Source organism: Onychostoma macrolepis, chromosome 09, assembly GCF_012432095.1.
Source record: "Onychostoma macrolepis isolate SWU-2019 chromosome 09, ASM1243209v1, whole genome shotgun sequence".
Taxonomy (NCBI): Eukaryota; Metazoa; Chordata; class Actinopteri; order Cypriniformes; family Cyprinidae; genus Onychostoma; species Onychostoma macrolepis.
In genome coordinates, this window is record NC_081163.1 from 33,861,841 (window position 1) to 33,881,787 (window position 19,947).

The 19,947-nt window shown below is 36.1% G+C and overlaps 3 protein-coding genes across 6 annotated transcripts in view; all 3 read right to left on the reverse strand.

Annotated features, from left to right (window-relative positions):
* Nucleotides 1-520: 520 nt before the first annotated feature.
* Nucleotides 521-13,160, reverse strand: mpp4a (MAGUK p55 scaffold protein 4a). Of its 2 annotated transcripts, XM_058788227.1 has the most exons (21): nucleotides 12,584-13,160; nucleotides 11,743-11,832; nucleotides 11,508-11,635; nucleotides 11,293-11,370; nucleotides 10,200-10,283; nucleotides 9,962-10,093; nucleotides 7,422-7,503; nucleotides 6,771-6,856; nucleotides 6,569-6,640; nucleotides 5,010-5,206; nucleotides 4,856-4,914; nucleotides 4,137-4,154; nucleotides 3,710-3,751; nucleotides 3,371-3,388; nucleotides 3,198-3,239; nucleotides 2,945-3,118; nucleotides 2,740-2,820; nucleotides 2,429-2,522; nucleotides 2,211-2,319; nucleotides 1,983-2,117; nucleotides 521-1,859 (listed from the first exon to the last, which is right to left on the reverse strand). In XM_058788227.1, exons 2-21 carry the CDS (start codon nucleotides 11,795-11,797, stop codon nucleotides 1,671-1,673), a joined length of 1,875 nt encoding a protein of 624 aa, XP_058644210.1. In that variant the 5' UTR covers nucleotides 11,798-11,832; nucleotides 12,584-13,160; the 3' UTR covers nucleotides 521-1,670. The 2 variants fall into 2 exon arrangements, with proteins under 2 accessions (XP_058644210.1, XP_058644211.1); XM_058788228.1 differs by lacking the exon at nucleotides 12,584-13,160 and having other exon boundaries at nucleotides 11,743-12,256.
* Nucleotides 7,628-9,430, reverse strand: LOC131547566 (uncharacterized protein DDB_G0271670-like). Its single transcript, XM_058788232.1, has 2 exons — nucleotides 8,943-9,430; nucleotides 7,628-8,822 (listed from the first exon to the last, which is right to left on the reverse strand). Exons 1-2 carry the CDS (start codon nucleotides 8,944-8,946, stop codon nucleotides 8,050-8,052), a joined length of 777 nt encoding a protein of 258 aa, XP_058644215.1. The 5' UTR covers nucleotides 8,947-9,430; the 3' UTR covers nucleotides 7,628-8,049.
* Nucleotides 13,161-14,311: 1,151 nt separating the features above from the next.
* als2a (alsin Rho guanine nucleotide exchange factor ALS2 a) overlaps nucleotides 14,312-19,947 on the reverse strand; it is a 28,645-nt gene continuing 23,009 nt past the window's right edge. For all 3 annotated transcript variants that reach the window (XM_058787535.1, XM_058787537.1, XM_058787534.1), the window contains 7 exons: nucleotides 19,577-19,693; nucleotides 18,832-19,008; nucleotides 17,460-17,505; nucleotides 17,312-17,373; nucleotides 17,067-17,216; nucleotides 16,863-16,959; nucleotides 14,312-16,560 (listed from right to left, as the gene is read on the reverse strand). In XM_058787535.1, coding sequence (XP_058643518.1) covers nucleotides 16,522-16,560; nucleotides 16,863-16,959; nucleotides 17,067-17,216; nucleotides 17,312-17,373; nucleotides 17,460-17,505; nucleotides 18,832-19,008; nucleotides 19,577-19,693 — 688 coding nt within the window. In that variant the 3' untranslated portion in view covers nucleotides 14,312-16,521. The remainder of the gene's footprint in view (nucleotides 16,561-16,862; nucleotides 16,960-17,066; nucleotides 17,217-17,311; nucleotides 17,374-17,459; nucleotides 17,506-18,831; nucleotides 19,009-19,576; nucleotides 19,694-19,947) is intronic.

Sequence of the window (19,947 nt, forward strand, 5' to 3'; positions counted from 1 at the left end):
AAGTGAGTACACTCAGTGTTACATTTCAAAACATGTATAGATTTATTTTGGAAAGGGATTCATTTTCTCTCTCTCTCTAGATAGACAGACAGACACTAGAAAATGTCAACATAATATGTTAGCTAATACAATACGATATGACAATATATAAAATGCTTAATGAATGATAGAAAGGGCAGATTCAAAAATGTCTTTTAAATGTGTTAAGATGTCTTTGGTATTTTTTTAATGCAAAAAAAAAAAATCCCTCCATCCTATAGTTTTGAAGATTAAAAACAAGTTTGGAAAAATGACCATTAACACTTTAAAAGTGTCAAAATTATTCAACCCCTTGACCTGCAAGACATTCTGCTGCCTTAAACGATATCATAAGAAAACAATTCAACCGAAGCATCTGTAATTATAGAGCATTTAATTCACATTTGGCTCTAAAAATTAATGTACAAAATTATTCAACCCCCAAAAGACAAATTTTGCAGAGAATCTTTCATTCTTTATAACATCTAATACATGTTGCCTCTAAGTGCTCACAAGCTTCTGACACCTCTCCTCTTAAATCTTAGCCCAGAAGTTGTGGATGTATACTATTGGATAATTGTTCTGCAGTCCAATGATCATCAGTTTCAGTCTCTATATTGAAGACATCAGTCTTCGCCAAAATGGCCTGATACTTCCAAGAATCCATAATGTCCTTCATACAGGATTGCTCCACCACGTTTGACTATGGGAATGGTCTTCTCCTGCTCATAAGCTTTGCCTTTTTTTTTGGGTCCATGGGTCCAAAAAGTTCAGTTTGGTCACATTACGCTATAAAACATTTTTTTCTGAACTCCACAAATTAATATTAGCATATTCAAGTCAGCCTTTTATATTATTTGTGAAGAGTGGAATTCGGTAAGGTGTCCTGACATGAAGGCCATATTTGTATAGTGTTCCTCCAATATGCTCCATTGAAATGTTTCTTCATTCTTTCATCAGGCCATCTTGCAGGTAAATCTAGGGTTTATTCCCCTTGATGATATTGTGCTTTCTCTTTAACGCCATCAGAGTTTTTCTGGTACAACACATTTTAAACTTGAGTAAGGCTGTCAGTTGTGTCTTTTAATTTAGACTGATGATACACGGGGCAACTTTTTGAGCAATGCTGCCGTCAACAGGCAACCAGGTGAAGTATCCAGATAGAAATGTGTTACCCATTCTCAATGGGAAAGTGCTTGAGCAATGTTGCTCAAAACAGCTGCCCGGCAAAACTGCTTATACATTCGCCCTGTGTATCATCAGCCTTAGTGATGTCTTGCAGCCTTTTGTAATGATATTTCTTCTCTGTAGCTTTTGTGAGAGCTCTTTTGACTTGGTCGTATTTGCAACTCAACTTTAGCACATGCATGAGCACATGCTTCTACACTAGTGTAAACATAGTTGAAATCACCAGAAATAAACCTATAGATCTCATAAGACATTAGTGAAGACCCTCGAGGCCTAAACATGTGTTTACAGTATATGTACTATGTACTGCCTGTAAAATGATAATCCAGACGATTGTTGGTAACAATTGCACAATTTTACTCAGGGGTTCACATGAAAGTTCATTTTTCCTAAACTACTAACAAAGGCATTTGTTTTTACATTAATTACATCCATTCAAAAATCCCCTTGTTTGTTCTTATGCATCATGGATGATCGGGAGCAAACCAGCTGGCAGGAATCCACTGTGGTTCTTCTTGAGCATGTTGTATAGCCGTGAACAGATCCATGCATGAATCTTGCAGATCATCGTTCACAATCACACAGTCAAAGTACTGACGATACTTGGCCTCCATAGTCCTGCTTGCTTCCTCAATCTCCTCAAAGTCTTTGTCCTGAGAAAACCAGTGGGACAGTGTTACATATCATAACCAGAATTCATGAACACACTCTTAACTTATGTTCATAGCAGCATTATCAGAAACAATACCACAAGAAATATCAAATGCATATCTTACAGAAAAGTATCTCTTGATGTATCTATTGGAAAGAAAATGTGGGTCTTTTCTTGTTTGCTTCATGCGGGCCGGAGACGGAGGCCGCACATATATGATGTAGGGCTTCAGCTTCTTGGATCTGACTGAATGAATGCACTGGAATAAACAGATATGTGCATCACTCTTTGCAACCAAACTAATGATAAAAACATAAGAAGTGAGGTTTTGACAGACATAAATGACACCTACATGAGGTTCAAGGTCAATAACACATATTTTTCCATTGTCCAAAACATCTTGGACCGAGTCTAAGCTGGTGCCGTACATGTGTCCATTATGCTCTCCATACTCGAGAAATCTGAACATTGTTTAAAACACCCAACAGTAAGCTGAATCTCAAGAACAGATTGTCAACTATATATATATATATATATTTTAAAGTATTTAAACATAAGCAATAAGATTACTTGTGATTAACCACCATGTACGCGAACACTTCCTTGGTCACAAAGTAATATTCACGCCCATTCTTCTCACCCATTTTCTGGGACCGTGTTGTGTCTGGAGCAAAACAAGAGACAACTTATAACATCAGACCGTTTTGTTAAATAATGTAAGCAATTTCAGACATTTTGTTAATTTCAATCACGTAGCCTCTCTTTAAAATCTAGCCCTCCAAAATCTGCAGGTAGTCAGGACAATTTATTTCCTGATATTTAAAAAACTAGCTTACAGAACCTTTAAGTCAGAGGTTAAAGGGATCAAATGGACCACATACGAGATATTGGTCCCTGGTACGTATTAGGGTTGATTTTGATTAGCCTCCTGCGTAGTTCATTAACACCAACTCCCGATGGACCTGTGGAAAACACGAAAAAGCATTAAGCCTTTAATGGGACACATGTAAAACAGCCAATAAGACAAATGATAATTATTGTCAGTTCATGTATGGATAAGATAACCCTGCACAAAGACGACCATACCAATGAGCACAATGAGACGGGGGGGATCGTCTATGTGGCGCTGGTAGTGGACCACCTCTTCATAAAGGGTGGCTGAGGTGTTATGGCAGCTGCTGACACCACAGGAATAACATGACGGCTTTCGCTTACTGTTTGATTTCCTCCTCCATACACGCAGACTGTGTCGGAACCCCGCTGATTCAAACAAACTATTTACTTTTCAATTATGTGTTCATATGAGCCAAAATGTACATTTGTAATTCAGATTTCATACCTATATATAATCCCTGCATATATTCACCATTCTCACCCTCCTCTGGCAATGGACAAAACAAAGATTTGATCAATTAAAGACCATTGACAAATGTTTTAATAACAAATCAGAGAATCTACATAAAATCTAAATGATTCAATATAATGCTTTTTCCTCAGAAAAGACTTACCTACCGAACTCAAAATCTCCATCTGTAAGAACAAATTTTTTTTATTAAACACAGTGTTTCCACAGTTTCCACTTTATTTCTTGCGATTTACAATTTATGTTACAATTTTGATTTGACATCTCATTTTTCTTTCAGAATCGTGAGTTTATATCTTGCAATTAAGTTTCTTTCTCAGAATTTAAATGTAAATTGCGAGACAAAAACTCACATTTCTGAGAAAAAAAAAGACAATTGTGAGATGAGAAGTTGCTACTTTTTTCATTATTCCGTGAAGAAACAGGCTTTCATATATTAACACACAGAAGTTAAATAAATGAAGATATAGATTCAGTGGGATAATCACCTGTTTCAATGCATTTGTTCTCATCTGATATCTCCTCTTCTCCTTCAGAACAAAGAGAGTTACACTACACAACTAATACAAATATTTTATATGTTCTTAACGAATGTAATCAACATGAAATCACAATTGTCCCACATTTCTCACAATTCAATTCAAACCAATTCCTTATAGATAAAAACAAGTTTCATATATTTCTTTACTTGTTGAAAATTCTGTTTAACACAGAAACAAATCCCATTATGAAACACTGAAAAGTAGTCAATAGTGAAAAATTTACGAAAGCAATACCTGTGACGCGTGGCACGCGCCATATTTCAAAGTGCATAAAATACATTAAAATGTACAGTTTAAATACTAAACACTTTAGTCATAAATTTAAACATAAGCTAACACAAAACATATGGGGAAAGACAAAAAAGATACATACCAACATCTGTTGCACTCACTTTACATACCAAAGCAAAGAAACCGACAAAGAATTAGACTAGTAATAAATAAAGATATTGTATATTAATAATATTAATGCAACATTGTGGGTAATCAAATGAACAGACTGCAATTAGTGCATCGTGATTTCTTTCTTCTGGGGTAAACTTAATACATATGCATAGATGAATTTTTCAATAATGATGACTCTCTCTGACCTTGAGATAATATAAATGAGCTGTTTCTGCTACTGTGATTAAAAAGTCACTTGTCATGAGCTACAGGATTGTGGTTATTAAGTCTTATAGAGCTTTCTACTTCTCTATCCTTCAATAACAGCCTCTATGCAAAGCAGTACACTGAGCAATCCGTCCTGAAATGAGCCTGAAAACATTTCAGGGACCTTTCAAACTTCAGATGCTCCTAATTCCGCAGAAGGATATGCAGAAGAATCATCTGGTGTTTAGAAATAACAGTATCTATCCTTAACCTTAACGGTTGAGCGCAAAGTGGACAGGACTAGTCAATCAGGCATGAAGGAAGGATCATGTCAAGAACAGCACACTTTCAAGCTTCTTTAAAGTAATTAGATCAGGGTAGAGAGAGGGCAGGGTTAAGAGGCTTATGATGCCAACCAACATCTTAAAGAGTGCACAGAATTACACACGTGTGTGTGTGTGTGTGTGTGTGTGTGTGTGTCTGTGTGTGTTATTAACGTACAGGGTCTGATGCAGGTGTGAGCCTGATAAGGTTGGGACCACCACAACTCTCTTTGCTTACTGCAAAACAAGGAAATAAATATCATTCTTGCTCAAAAATTGATCAATGACATATTTTTTGAAAGAACTTTAACTTGGCATAATCCAAAACTGACCATTTGAACTGGTTAGTGGAGGGGATGAGGCCACAACACAATGAGGCACTGTGGAGTTTCCTGGCCTGCCACCATCGGATGTCCGTCTGGTCAACAATCTTCAGCAAGTCTCCTTTACTGAAGGCCATGCCTGCATCTGGGCAGGGGATCGTGGGGTCCTGCAGAGGACTGTAATCCACCATGGCTCTCACATGCAGCTAATGGGAGACAGAGACAATCAACTAAAGGGATAGTTCTCCCAAAAATTTTATTCTGTCATTAATTACTCATCCGCATGTCATTCCAGACCTTCGTTCATCTTTGATGAAATTTGAGAGCTTTCTGACCCTGCATAGATAGCAACTTAAAAATTCAAAGCTCGCGAGTTAAACATGAGCGGAAAAGGTATGTGCCAAATGAGCTTCAGTAGAACAACAGTGAACTGCGGTCTGATCAGATGTTGTTATATGCCAGTAAAACAAACTTTCCTGTCCTGGCAGACGTTTACTGTGCTCATGGCGCACGCTCTTCAACTGTATGCGAATATGCGGCGCACATTCTATAGGCCTACCTCATAAATAACCCACAATAGAAACAACGAGCATACATTGTCAGTTAAATCATGAAATTACCAAAATTGCGATTAAAGCTGTTTTTGTATACAAAAGAACGTCTCTCAAACACATGTACTGAAATATTCTGCAATTCGAGATCACAATAGGGCGCAAGATGACAGCCTATGTAAGTTTTTTATTTGTAATTTAATGCACAAGTAGGCTAAATGTGAGCACAGTGCAGTTGTACTAGAAAATATGCGCTAATTTTGCTTTAATTTGTACAGTACGAAAATGAAACGATACGTACGAAATGCATAAAATAACTCATTTTACATTCTGGCATTTATGTGCTGTTTCACATTAATGCAGATGGGGATTTGTTTTCCTTTGCACAGAGCTCGATTTAGGTTTGGCAAAACTGTCGCAATGAATTCATTTTGACAACTAATAGTGTTAAACATTGACTGTTTTTTTTTTTTTCCAGAGTTCATTGATTATATAAAATTCAGTGAAGGTTGACTAAACTTTAAACTATCTGCATGTCTCAGCATGAGTAGGCCTGTGCAATGATGGAGAACAAGACCCAGAACCAAGCTGACTGAGCAATAAAGCTAGAGTGAGCCATTTTATTAAAATACCATTTATTAAATATTTCATCAAAAATATCTTAATTTGTGTTCTTAAGATGAACAAAGGTCTTACGGGTTTGGAACGACATGAGGGTGAGTAATTAATGACAGAATGTTCATTTTTGAGAGAACTATCCTTTTAACAACAATTTTTTAAAACTTTTAATAAGTCTTTATTTAAACACAGAAAGGAAATATATATAGTATTTATTAAATGTAATAATTTATATATATATATATATATATATATATATATATATATATATATATATATATATATATATATATATATATATATATATATCTCTATACAATTTTAGAAATATATTTATTAAATATTATACTCACATAGTGCAGAGTTAATATTCAATTAAGATATTTTCAGTGCACTTACGGCTGGTTGGCTGTTGGTGGGTTGTGGTGTATTAGGGATCACTTTAAAAAGAATATTTCCTTGAGATTGCACCTATAAAATGTGGGACACTGCATGAATGGATACAGTCATTATAAGAGTAGGGAATGGCTTGAAAATTTTAGATATTATGTAATGGGGAAGGATATAAGAAACACAAAAGAGGTTTTTATCTTGACTTTACCAGCCTCTGAATGATGTGCTCAGGCTGCAGTCCCCGCACTTTCTGTCCATTCACTTCCACCAGCTTGTCGCCAGGATGAAGAAGTCCTAGAAGACATGCACACACACATACATTAGAGACTACTATTGTTAGTATATTACTTTTAAAAGACATGAAAATTATCACTTTCTCAATACACTTAACCTGCACAGTCTGCATGAAATCTATTTTCTAAATGCATGCTATTGATCTTATTTTGAATGAATCATTCATGCATGTTTTAATTTTTTATTTGACCTCGTAGTTCTTAATCACATGTCATAATTAATTCTTTCAGTGAAAGGACAGATGTCTCTCTGGTGACATACAGTATGTTGGACTTCTCCAATCATTTAGTTTGCTTAAACCCCGCCTCTTTCTTACAATTTGACATCCACCACTGATGTTGTGATGTTCTATCTATGTTCTATGTTCAATTGTTCTATCAACAACTGATGGATAGAACCAAGCGCCCACCGCGCATTTTTTCATGTCATGGGTGTGTACATCACAATTCAGAAGAAATGATCTGGTGCTACTTCTGTTTCAACTTTTGCCTTTTTGCAAGTATGAGCTCAAAGAACAAAAAGTATCTGAATAAATAAATAAATGATAAATGAATGAATTACTCACCACTGCGATCTGCCAGTCCTCCATGTATCACCCTTGCAATAAAGATATTCCCTGTTTTTTCATTCTTCCTAATAGTTGCGCCCTAAAACGGGAAAACAGACAAAAAATGGTCAACTAGTTGGTTGTCCATTACAACAGGCATCACATAGTGAGTCCCACAGACAATCTTACTGCTGCACATGAGTGGAGGGAGGCTGTGGGTGCAACGGAGATCACGTTATGATGAAATATTAGGAAGAACAACACTATGGTAATGAGATTGTGGAATCCAGTCAAAATGCCCGAATTGACCTAAACTAAAAGTGTGACAAAGGTCAAAGAGGAACTTATGGGAAATACACATAGGGTTGATGAAAGAGCCTCAGATGAAGAATTGTTTTTATTTGAAGGCAAGGACACTTGATACTCTTGAACAATGTTAACAAGCATCATTCAAGGAAATGTTCAATGAATCTTGAGTGTGGATGGGATGAACAAGAGATACGAATAAGAAAAAGATGGAGTAATTGCCTGTTTGTCATGTAGTTCCATTGTAGTGAACAACGTCATCGAAGCATTCAGTAAAATCAAAACCAGCGATTTGAGCAAAGAGTAAAGTGAGGAGAGAGAAGTGGGAACACAGTCACTCTTATTTCCTCATCTTTGAATTTTTCCTCTTGCTAGAGAGGCACAGTATTGTATTACAGTCATCGTTAGGAGTGGAGGCCGTCAAACCGTTTGATGGGGAAGTCTGTCCAGTTTTACTTCCTGGTGTTACAGACCTGTTTCCAGTCAGGCATGATGAAGACTTGCAGGAGTTGCATTGTGGTGCTACATAAGGAACCTTCATGTTAAAGTTTAGAGAAGAGGAGGAAGATGATGCAGTTGAGGATGAAGACGATGAGGAGGAGGAGGATGAGGATGAAACACAAGCAGCGTTGGCTGGCGCAATCGGCTGGCCGGGCAAGTTGGGGATGCTTGCCGTTTTTGAGACATTTTGGGGTCTAGAAGTCACTTCTGGAGACTTGCTGGCGATAATAAGACCCTGCAGTTTGTCCACCACTTCCACCAACAGACTCAATGCCTGGGCGTTTTCCTCCATGCTGTCTGTCATTCTCTCAGTTACCTCTACCATCTTCTGCCTGAGATCTCGAGCGTTGCTGCTGCTCTGGTCCATACTACTGGCAACGGTATGGACGGCAGACCTCAGCTCATCCAGGCTGTGTTGCTTCGTGAACACCAGAGCTGATTGAGAAGAGCGGGTGGGATCTATGGAGTGATGCCGTTGAAGCAGAGGGCTGGAGGGGGCTGTCTGGGAATGGAGGCCACATCCAGGTGGGAAGGCTAGAGACGAGGAGGTGCAAGCTGTGCATGTACGGTGTTGATCTTCAACTAGGGTTTCTACACCATCTGCACAGTTCTCTTCAAGTTATGAAGAACAAAACAGGATAGATTAGTTTGGTTTCAAAATTAAACACAGTAAGACAGTGTTTGGCCTTGTCAGGCTAACAGTAGATGTCTTTGGGACAGGTTGAGCCTTACCCATAACCACAGAGTCACAAACGGTCGGAGCCGAGAGGTTCAGACCTCCTCCCGAGAGATGGGAAGTTTGGCAGCACAGGTTGCAGCTCGCAGTGGACTGATACCTGGGCAGTGAGTGCGGCTGTCCCGAGGAGGACGACAGACCGCCTGCAAACCCCAGAAGGCTTTGTTCCCCTGAGCCAAAACGCCTGGCTAAAGCCAGTTTCTCCACTGTGAGTCGCCTAAGGCTGTTCCAGTAACTGGGCTTCCCCTCTTTAACACACTTATAGGTGAGAAAACAGGATTGAGCATGCTAACCAACAAACATTACAAGACAAATCTTGGGGATCTTACAATATGGCAAAATAACAGACAAGTAAAAGCACGTTCTGTTGCAATGACAAAATGATCTGTGTCTTTACTGGGATGGAACTGGATACGGGCTAAAACAGGAAGTTAGCTCTCTGAAGGGGATTATTTTGTGACAACAACCTTCTGGATTTACATTATTCCACTTATATTATGCTTCTATCTGCCACAAGAGTAAATATTGATTTGAGTCAAAGCTTCATTTGAAGAAAAACTGTTCCAAGACAAGATGTGTTCTTCTCTTGATATGTTCTTCATTATGGTTTGGTTTAGGGTTACTTGCAAATTATTCATACATCATGTAACGTATAACATGAAGGCTGTAAAATAAAGTGTTACCCTTTTTCATTTTACCATAACATCCATCTAGGAATAAGCAGCATTGCAGATCATAAGAACGAACACACTCGAGTTCAAAACCAGTGGTAGGATCGGTGGGATTTGTATTTATGTAATAAACTAAAACTCAAACATCTGATTTCAATAGGTTTTAAAAGCTGTTATTACGTAACCATACAGCTCTTACCATAGATGAGAAAAAATATTTAATGCCATATACCCTTTACATGATATTGTACCGTAGTGCAACGAGGAACATTTAAGTGGGATTACAGCTAAGCTGTTCACTAACATATTTGAAATTGCAGTGCTATTTATGATCTGATGCTCACCAGAGGCTGTTTATTCTTCACAAGGCAAACAATCCTCATGGCCTCCTCATTGTCAGGCAGTTTGTCAGGAAGAGGCAGCAGCACTGGACCGTAGTCCCTCTGGGCCACAGAATCATGAGCAGAGAGCAAAGCCTGGGGCGAAATACATAATAAAATGTCAAAAAGACTTTCATTTACATAAATGCACCGTAATCAAATTGTTCTAATAGCAATAAATGCAACCGAATTACACTCTAACCTGCATATGAGGGCATTTCAGCAAAATATAAAGTTCTTGTGCCTCAAAGGAGGGAGCAGCCAGTCCTGGCACACTGGCCATAATCTGTGGGACAGCAGAAGAAAGAAGAAGCTGATAGGATTACTTCACCCGGAAATTAAAATATTTTCATCGTTTACCCACTCCTGCTGTATGTGTGACTTTAGAAGACTTATAATATGCTATAGCGCTCAAATCATCATTTAATCAATAACCCATTTCCAGGTGGCTAGCAATAGCACAAACACATATTAATGTAATTCCAGGGACTATCACTGTAATGTAGTGTGTAGTCATTCCTTTTTAAATAAACTGCATAGTCTTAATGTGCAAAAACACAAAAAAATAACACTTCATTTTAACATTTAGTCTCCTTTAACAGTCTGAAACAAGGCATGATGGGAAAATGAAATCTGCCAGGTCTGCTTAATATAATCAGTGAGTTCACATAACTTTTTACTATTAAATGCACTGGTCTTCCTGTAGTATTTGACTAACATGAACATGTTTCATTGATTAAATTTGACTATTATATGGCTTTATTATATGTGACCCTGGACCACAAAACCAGTCATAAGTGTCAATTTTTCAAAATTACTACATCATCCTGAATAAATAAGCTTTCCGTTGATGTATGGTTTGTTATGATCGGACAATATTTAGCTGAGATGCAACTATTTGAAAATCTGGAATCTGAGGGTGCAAAAAAATCTAAATACTGAGAAAATCGCCTTTAAAGTTGTCCAAATGAAGTTCTTAGCTATATATTACTGATCAATAATTAAGTTTTGATATATTTACGGTAGAAATTCACTAAATATCTTCATGGAACATGATCTTTACTTAATATCCTAATGATTTTTGGCATAAAATAAAAATGGATAATTTTGATATTTTTGGCTATTGCTACAAATATACCCCAGCGACTTAAGACTGGTTTTGTGCTCCAGGGTCACATATATGACATGATAGTTTCTTATGATTGATGACTGAAGGAAGGATCACAGATTTTGTCATCTCTGTAAATTAGCCCAAATTTCAAAGCAAAGTCAGTAATAAAAATGCATTGACTGACCTCCTGAGATAGTCTCAAGGAATAAGACAGGTATGGGCTTGGGGCATCTTGACTGTGCTGCACCAGACACTCATATACCTATAGGAAATAACAAATCCTTCATGTGCAAGACAGCTGCAAACTCTTCACACACAGCGTCCAATGACCCGCCTGGGGATAATGTCAAAACTGGATAGTCATAGCCAAGGTGTAAGTATTGAATGAGCATGTCATACCCTGAGAAGAGAGTAAAGCCAAGGAGCACTGAGGAGACTGTACAGAAGATCAGCACCGTTAATGTCTCTGTCTATGGACAGTCTCACTTCCTCTACCACTTCGGTCAAGATCTGAGCCAAACCCACATCTGTGAAAGAGAACAAGACTCAAGTTTCCGCAGCATTTGATTTGCTGGTTTACCTTTGTGCATGTCAAGGCAAAACATCACTGTTCTATGTATTTGCAAAGACGCACCATTGTCATCATGTCCAGGTTGCATCACTGGATCCTCCTCCATTGATTGCCGCATGAAAAAATGTCTCTGTTCATCAGATCACTGGAGTCCTATAAAACAAATCAATGTTGAGAGTACAAGGGCGCAATCTATATTTCTGCTGTAGAATTAGAAATCCTAAATTATGAGTGCAAAACTGGCCGAACCATCGCATGTTTAGTTGGCTACAATGTTTGCTTTAAAACAACACACTTCAGCAAAAGGCATTTTCAAAAGCCTCTAAATGTAAAATTACCCACGTATAAAAAATACTAGAAAATGAATTAAAACCACTTAATGAGAACGAAGCAGTATTTAAGAAAAAATGATGCTGGAATAAATAATTCACCTGCTGTAAAACAAATTAAAGTCAAGAACATAATTTGCATTTCTGCTGCAGAATCATAAATTATGAATTATGAGTGCAGAGTTGGCTGATTACAGTGTTTTAAAGGACAAACTATAATAGCTTTTACTTGTGATTTTAATTAATTATTACTAACACGTATCTCAAACTGAAAAATTACCTAAACATATTAAAATAAATAAATTGGAATGAAAAATACACCTGCTTAAAAAGAAACCTATTTACTTTATTCTGGAGATACGTTAGACTTAACAATATAACGGTCAGCCAGTGTCATTTCTTAGAACGATCATCTGCAGTACAATTAAAACACCTCAAACGGAAGTCATCTGGAAACTTAGGCGTTTCATCCATTTTAAGAAGGAAATCACTCATGGATTGTGATCTCTGAACTCTGTTACAAAAGCAGGTCAAGAGGCCCTCATGTGAAGATTAGATTATGATGCTACACTTACCTTCTTACAGTCCTGCCATACCACACTGATGCTTCTTCATTCTAGCTGCGGAGCATCTTGTCAGTTCAGATTTATATTAAGGTGATCTTCTGCTTCTGGCCTGACAACATGCATGTGATTTTACTATAAAATGTCTCTGGAAACTCAGATTGTAATCCTTTTCTATCCCACTTAATCCTGCGAGGGGCCGGCCTCTCTCGGTGAGCACTTCCATAGGACCGCCTGCCACTCAAAGCTTCTTACCTCCTCCTGCTTTTAGAGCTCCATAGACACTCACACTTACACAATACGGCCCCACCAACTTCACAGATCAAACGGAAAATAAGAATCATAAAAAAACATCACATGAATCCAAAAGACTTTCTCCTGACATTATCGTTACACAACAGACAAACATAAAAACACAATGCCAGTCTACTTAACTTAATAACAATTGCAATCAAATGAATAGACACTAAACAGACAGAAAAAACATTTTATGAAGCAATGAGCATTATTTTAAAGGAACAGTTCATCCAGAAATTTTAATTTGCTGAAAATGTACTCTCTCGGGCCATCCGAGATGAAGACGAGTTTATTTCTTCATCCAAAAAGATTTGAAGAAATTTAGCATTACATCACTTGCTCACCATTTGATTCTGTGCAGTGAATGGGTGCTGAGCACAAACAGCTGATAAAAACATCACAATACAATGTCACAAGAGTCTAATTCATGTTTCTGAAGGTGTTTTTAACTTCAAACCGCTGCTTCCGAGTCTAACCATAGTATTGCTTTCTTCTGAAAAAGTTGTCTCGTCTGAAATGGGAGAGAAATACGCACAGAACTCTTTACAAGCAAAAACACTCCAAAATAGTTCCATTATATTTTTGTAATGTTTTTATCAGCTGTTTGGACTCTCGTTCTGATGGCACCCATTCACTGCAGAGCATCCATTGGTGAGCAGATGATGTTATATTAAATTTCTCCAAATCTGTTCCAATGAAGAATGAGAAGAGTACATTTTCAGCAAATTTTCATTTTTTGGGGTTCTATTCCTTTAACTGTAATAAAGTAAGAGTTAAATCAAGGACATCACGTTGCTGATGGTCACAGATGTTACTTTAATGGTCTTAAATTGAACCTCATCAACTTTTTCTATTATCTATATTATTATCAGTTCATAACTATACAAGCAAGGTGACAGAAAGGAAAATGATAACATTAGGTTTATCGCCCAGTTATGCCATTTTTAGTGAAAGTAGTCTGCCAGAAAATTGTTTACAGAACAGTTCAATCATTGCTTGTTTCATGACTTCAGTTACAAATTGTGTGACAGTAACATTCGGATCAACAATGACAGTAATTTATCAAAACCAGTAAACCTTTGAAAAAATAAAAAAATAAAATCAGCCTTTATATTTAACAGTAAAGGTGATCTTTTTGATCTTCATAAGCAATCCTTAGCCAATGGCAATGACCTAACTAACTAGCGACAAACTGAAATATTGGGAGGATGATTAATCGGACAATACTATAATTTGCAAATAATTGGCTGGTTTAAATTTTTAAAGATTTTTTTAAAAATTTAGAAAATTATTCTGTAAAGTTATTGTTTGTTTCATTTCTTATTAGTAAGTCATATACACTGTAAAAAGTGAAAGTTGACTTAACTTAAAAAAAATTGATATTTTTTAAATTATCATTTACTTAAAAATTTTAAGTTAATTGAATTGTCAAGTTCACTTAACTTTTTTTTTTTTTTTTTTTTTTAATTATGTACTTTTGTACTATTTTGTACTATGTACTATTATCACTTTTTACAGTGTACTGCATATAAATGTTTAGCCATCCTCTACATTTTGGCAATCAGTTATTAAAAATGCACATCCTCCAACCAGATCTTACAATAAGGCTGTGTGACATCAGCAAAACTCTTTCAGTGCATGTTCAAATGTACAAAAGATGCATTTAGAGGAACACACACACACACACACACACACACACAGATTCGTGAATAAAGGCATTCGTGAAAAGCAAAATGTGAAGGTTACTGCTACTTTTTCCAGTGCAAAATACTAAATGCTGAGGTCCTTTAGGGGCCCTGCCATTTACATTTTTATTCCCTTATTGCATAGTGTCAAATGCCACATTTTCAGTCAACGGCAAAAATGCATAAAAAAATATTACTTTAGTCTTCAGTGTATTAGTTCTAAAAAAATATCTTAAATTCACTCTGGTAAAGCTTGATAAGACTAGATAATATAATTACAACTAAATCAAATTTCATACAGCGAAAAGCTTCATATCAGCATGCTGTCATGGAAACAACTTCTCAGAATATCCATGGTGTTTCAAAGTTACATAGATGGATTATACTGGTACATTTTAAAATACAACACAATATATTATTTGACTTTACATGTAGGGGCTTCAATAACACTATTAAGTCAAAAATATCTACTTGCAGTTTATAATACCTACATAGCAAGACTTCACATTTATTTAAAAACACTGCAACCCTGTGTAATGTGCAAAATGGCAACAAAACCAGTAAACCAATAAAAAAAACTACTTATTACTAGGGATGCAGCTATAGGATTTAGTATTGATTACAAGTTATAAGTAGCGATACATTTTTCAGTAGGGTGACAGTAACTATTTTCATAGCTTTTGCAGTAACAAGCTACGTTTTCGAAAAACTGATGCCACTGCTTTACAACAAAACACATGCTGTCCTTGAATGCCATCTCTCTCTTAAATAGCACTGGAAAGCCTGATTCATTTTAGTGAATTTCCTAAAGCCAGTGATAATGAACCAAGTTCCTTAAGAAGGATCATTTATGTACACTACTGTTCAAAAGTTTGGGATCAGTAAGTAAAACTTACTGCAAGGATGCAATGAATGATTAAAAGTGACTAAAATTTTCAACAGTATGCACAACAAGATTTCTATTTTTAAATAAATGCTGTTCTTTTGAACTTTGTATTCATCAAAAATCCTGAAAAGATTATCATGGTTTCCACAAAAATATTAAGCAGCATAACGGTTTTCAGCACTCAGAATAATAATAAAGATTTCTCAAGCAGCAAATCAGCATATTAGAATGATTTCTGAAAGACCATGTGACACTGAAGACTAGAGTAATGAAAATTCAGCTTTGCATAGCAGATATAATATTACTTTTTTTGCTGTATGTTGATCAAATACATGCTGCATTGTTAAGCATAAGAGACTTTTTTTTTTTTTTTTTTTTTTTTTTCAAAAACGAACAAAACGACAACAACCACCAAAAAAAAAAAAAAAAAAACCTTACTGACCCCAAATGTTTCAACAGTTTAGGTATTGGTTTTCTACAGCAAAATATTTGAAATGTATTGCTGTTGCTTATATAAATAAGGGTGGTTTTAGTTTATTACTGTATTTCTATACAGGGTAAATGTATTTGTTCAAGTCACTGTCAATCTGAGGTAATTCATTCAAAATCCCTCATTGTTTTTTTTGTTGTGTAAGTTCTAATATCTGAATATCAGTGCAAAAGCCAGAGACAGACTGATACAGAATATCATATATAGTAACGAGTGTCAGTTATTACCAAAATTGCATGTAATAACCTTAGTGACACATGCGGAGTGCTTATTCTGCTATCTTGTATAAAACAGAAAAAGTCTCTTTTCTGCCCAGGTAATGTGGGTGTTGAAATGTACATGTTTCTTCAAGGGGTAACTTAACTTAACCATCAGTCAGGTGGTCAATGTGAGAGTCTCGACAGTTATAACAATTGACTTAATCTCTGAAGAACAGTGCTTGAGTGGAAAGTGAGCTTATTTTTGAGACCTGAAATAAATGAGCACATCTTGACTTGACCTGTAATCCGTGTCTATTTAAATGGCACCGACTCCGTAAGAATGTGCGCAAGTTGGCAAAGCTGTGGTTGCACCGCTCACAAACCAACCCCTCCTATGTCGTCTTCTCAAGCTGAATCTGGTTGTAGCAAGCCTAAGGGCAGAGATAAACAGCCAGAAAGAGATTAAAGTAAAACATGGAAGAGAATGAAAGGGGACCAGTGATTGTTTGTGACGAGATTATCCTTAAAATTCATCAAATCAAGACTTTAAAAGGGGTCATGTCATACATTTATTATTCAGATTCAAGTTCAGAAATTTACATTAAGCTCTCAAACTAAGAATTTAAGCCTAATCAAGGTCAAAAATAAACCTTATGATTTTAAAAGTAATAATGTTACTTGTCCCTGAAGTTGTGTGAAAATAAACAAAATGAAAATATACTTTAATTCTCACTTTGAGAGTTGTCAACATGAATCCAATCTGTCCCAGCTGTAGACTGGAGTCTGTAAGGTCCTCTATCAGACTCACCTCAGAGCCCAGGTTTCTGATTCTACACATTCACAAGCGACAGGTTCTTTAAGTGCACACACATTAATGTTTCAACTGATAACTGCATTGCCAATAAGTCTATATGCAGTGAAAGGTTTATAAAAGTACCGTGCACGGAGCACCACATAGAGGAAGATTGGAAAGAGGTCATCCATGCACCACAGAAAATCTTGCCCAAGCAGAGCCTGCATGTCCTGGGTGATCTCCTCAAAGGTCAGCTGTATCACCTGCAACTTGTCTGAGGGAGTGAATGCTGTGCTGTAGATGCAAAAAATAAAAATAAAAAGTAGATCGCTAATGAAGTGTTCCTGCTGTTGTTTTTCTGCCTTTGCTACACGCATGACTGTCTTTACCTGATCTGTTGCAGGGTTTCAACAGCAGTGGCGAAGCAGGCGTCTTTAGTACTAGGCAAGACCTGTCCATTAAAGTCGATTGAACCAATAAAGTTATATTTTACCAACAGAGTCTGATTATTTTCTTAGAAATGACAGAAAGCTTTACCTGCTTTTTCTCTCCCAATACAGAGATAGAAACTGGGCAGAACTTTCTGGAAAACAAAATGACATTCAACTCAACATTGTAAAAACCACCATCCTTCCTTTGATTAGTTATTACTGTATATACAGGGGCCACAAAAAAAAGTATTTGCACTCTTATGAAATATTAAACATAGCAAATATAATATTACCTTTTGCATGCATAATGCCTCATAAAAACGTATTTTGCATAATCTCATGAATAATTGTATCACCAGTCATAATAAATTAAATTTTAATACAGGTTATAATTTTTTATACGATTAACACATTATATCCAAGTTACAATTATAGTTCCCGTGGTTATAATGTATTATGAGTCTCACATCTTGACATTTTTCAAGTTTAATGTCTTACAGCCACCTCATAATATCTTATGGCTGTTTAAGAATAGACCAAGCCTTGGTACTTTACTAAAATCAGACAATGAACACTTTGAAATGATTATGGCCACAATATAAAGCTTTTTGGATTACAAGAAGACTTTGTCAAGGTAAGGGATTTACAATACATTACAAATATGGGAACTGTACTTGGTGTTTATTATGTGCTATAAATCATCTTTTTTTTAAGTTATAACCACAAATAGGTCGGTATAATAATGTATTAATTTTCATGAGATGATATATACAAGTGTTTTGTTTTTTTAAACTATTTTCATAAGGCACTATGCACGCATTATAATGAAGTAAGAATACTCAGTAACACTTTATTTTAGGGTCTCTTAACTAGTTGCTTATTAGCATGCATATTACTAGAATATTAACCATTTATTAGTAGTAATTAAGCACATATTAATGCATTATTCTACATGACCTTATTCTACATCCCTAATCCTACCCAACACCTAAACTTAACTACCTTACTAACTATCAATAAGCAGCAAATTAGGAATTTATTGAGGAAAAAGTCGTAGTTAATAGTGAATAAGTGTTCCCTATTCTAAAGTGTTACTGAATACTCTTATAAATGCCCGTATATTATAAATACAGTCTTCAGAAAGTGTTGACTGACTACTGAAAATTGTGAAAGTGAACTGACTACTAATGAATTTTTGCACTGCCTTCTAATTAATTACCAAGGAGATGATATTTGGTGTCCAAATATCATATATCAAATACATCCATTGTTTCATCAACCAAACTTCTTTTCATGATTATGTTCTATTTGAAAAAGGTTTTTGTGCTATATGTTTAAAATGAATGCCAGTTAGTTTGATATTTTCCATCTACTGCAATAACTTAAGTGTCCAAATACTTTTTAGGGTCAGTATAACTGTATCATAAACACTGTAAAATAATAATATTTAATATGGTACTGTTACTATTGTCACTTACTGTTGTACTCCAAGGAAGGCTAGAAGAGCAAGATCGGGCTGCTTGTTGAGTCTTAACACACAGCTCCAGTACACCTCCTCCTCTCTCTCTTTCTCTAGTGTGTAGAGAGTGAAGAGAGGAGGGTAAAGCCTCGGCAGCAACACCGGCAGGAGAAGACTTGAGCTGCTCACTAACCAACTGCAGTACACACAACACAAGACTGTCACACTTCCAGAAAGTAACTATATCTATCTATTTTATTCAGCAAGGATCCATTAAAATGATCAGAAGTTACAGTAAAGACATGTACAATGTTACTAAAGATTTTTATTTCAAATAAATACTGTTCCTTTGAGCTTTCAATTCATCAAAAATCCTGAAAAAAATGATCATGGTTTCCACAAACATATTAAGCAGCAGAACAGTTTCCAACATGGACAATAATAATAATAATAAATGTTTCTTGAGGAGCAAATCAGCATATTTAAATGATTTCTGAAGGATCATGTGACACTGAAGACTGAAGAGTAATGACTGCCAAATATAAATTACATTGTAAAATATATTAAAATAGAAAACTGCGGATTTTAAACTCTAGTAATTCTTAACAGCAATACCACTTTTACTGTTTTTCTGTTAGACCAATCAATATACATACAAACAGATGATAGGTAGATAGATCGATCTGAGTAAATTCAAATTAATGCAATGCAAATTAAAAGTGCAAGAATCACAGTAGAGTTGAGTCACAGTGATGCTGTCTTACCCCTGCTGTGGTGTTTCTGAATGTGTACTGCTGTTAAGAGACTCTGTGCCCTCATCTGAGGAACTGGAAGAGTCCAAAATAAAACCTCCATCCTCAGGGAGACCAGGAAACAGAAACCTGTGGCACATTTTTGTAACAAATATTTGAAAAACAACATCATACTTAAGGTTATAAGGAATATCAAGTATGCAGTGGTCTCTGAGACTGTAATAAAAAGGAGCAGTATACCTCATTATTACATTTAGCCGAGTTCATTAAGTAGCTAATGAAGCAGTGAAACTAAAAGAAGAACAGAACCTGCACAACAAGTCAAATGCTTCCTATGAGCTTTTCAAAATGCTCTGCTGGCTTTTAAAGCACTAAAGGTTTCT

Bases quoted from the DNA above. Each gene is read 5' to 3' on its own strand.
- mpp4a (XM_058788227.1), bottom strand. From the start codon at position 11,797: ATGCGGCAATCAATGGAGGAGGATCCAGTGATGCAACCTGGACATGAT. The intron at 11,371-11,507 runs GTATGACATGCT...TATTTCCTATAG, and splicing joins GGCTTTACTCTCTTCTCAGG to GTATATGAGTGTCTGGTGCA. The intron at 2,821-2,944 runs GTATGGTCGTCT...TGTTTTCCACAG, and splicing joins CCGTCTCATTGTGCTCATTG to GTCCATCGGGAGTTGGTGTT.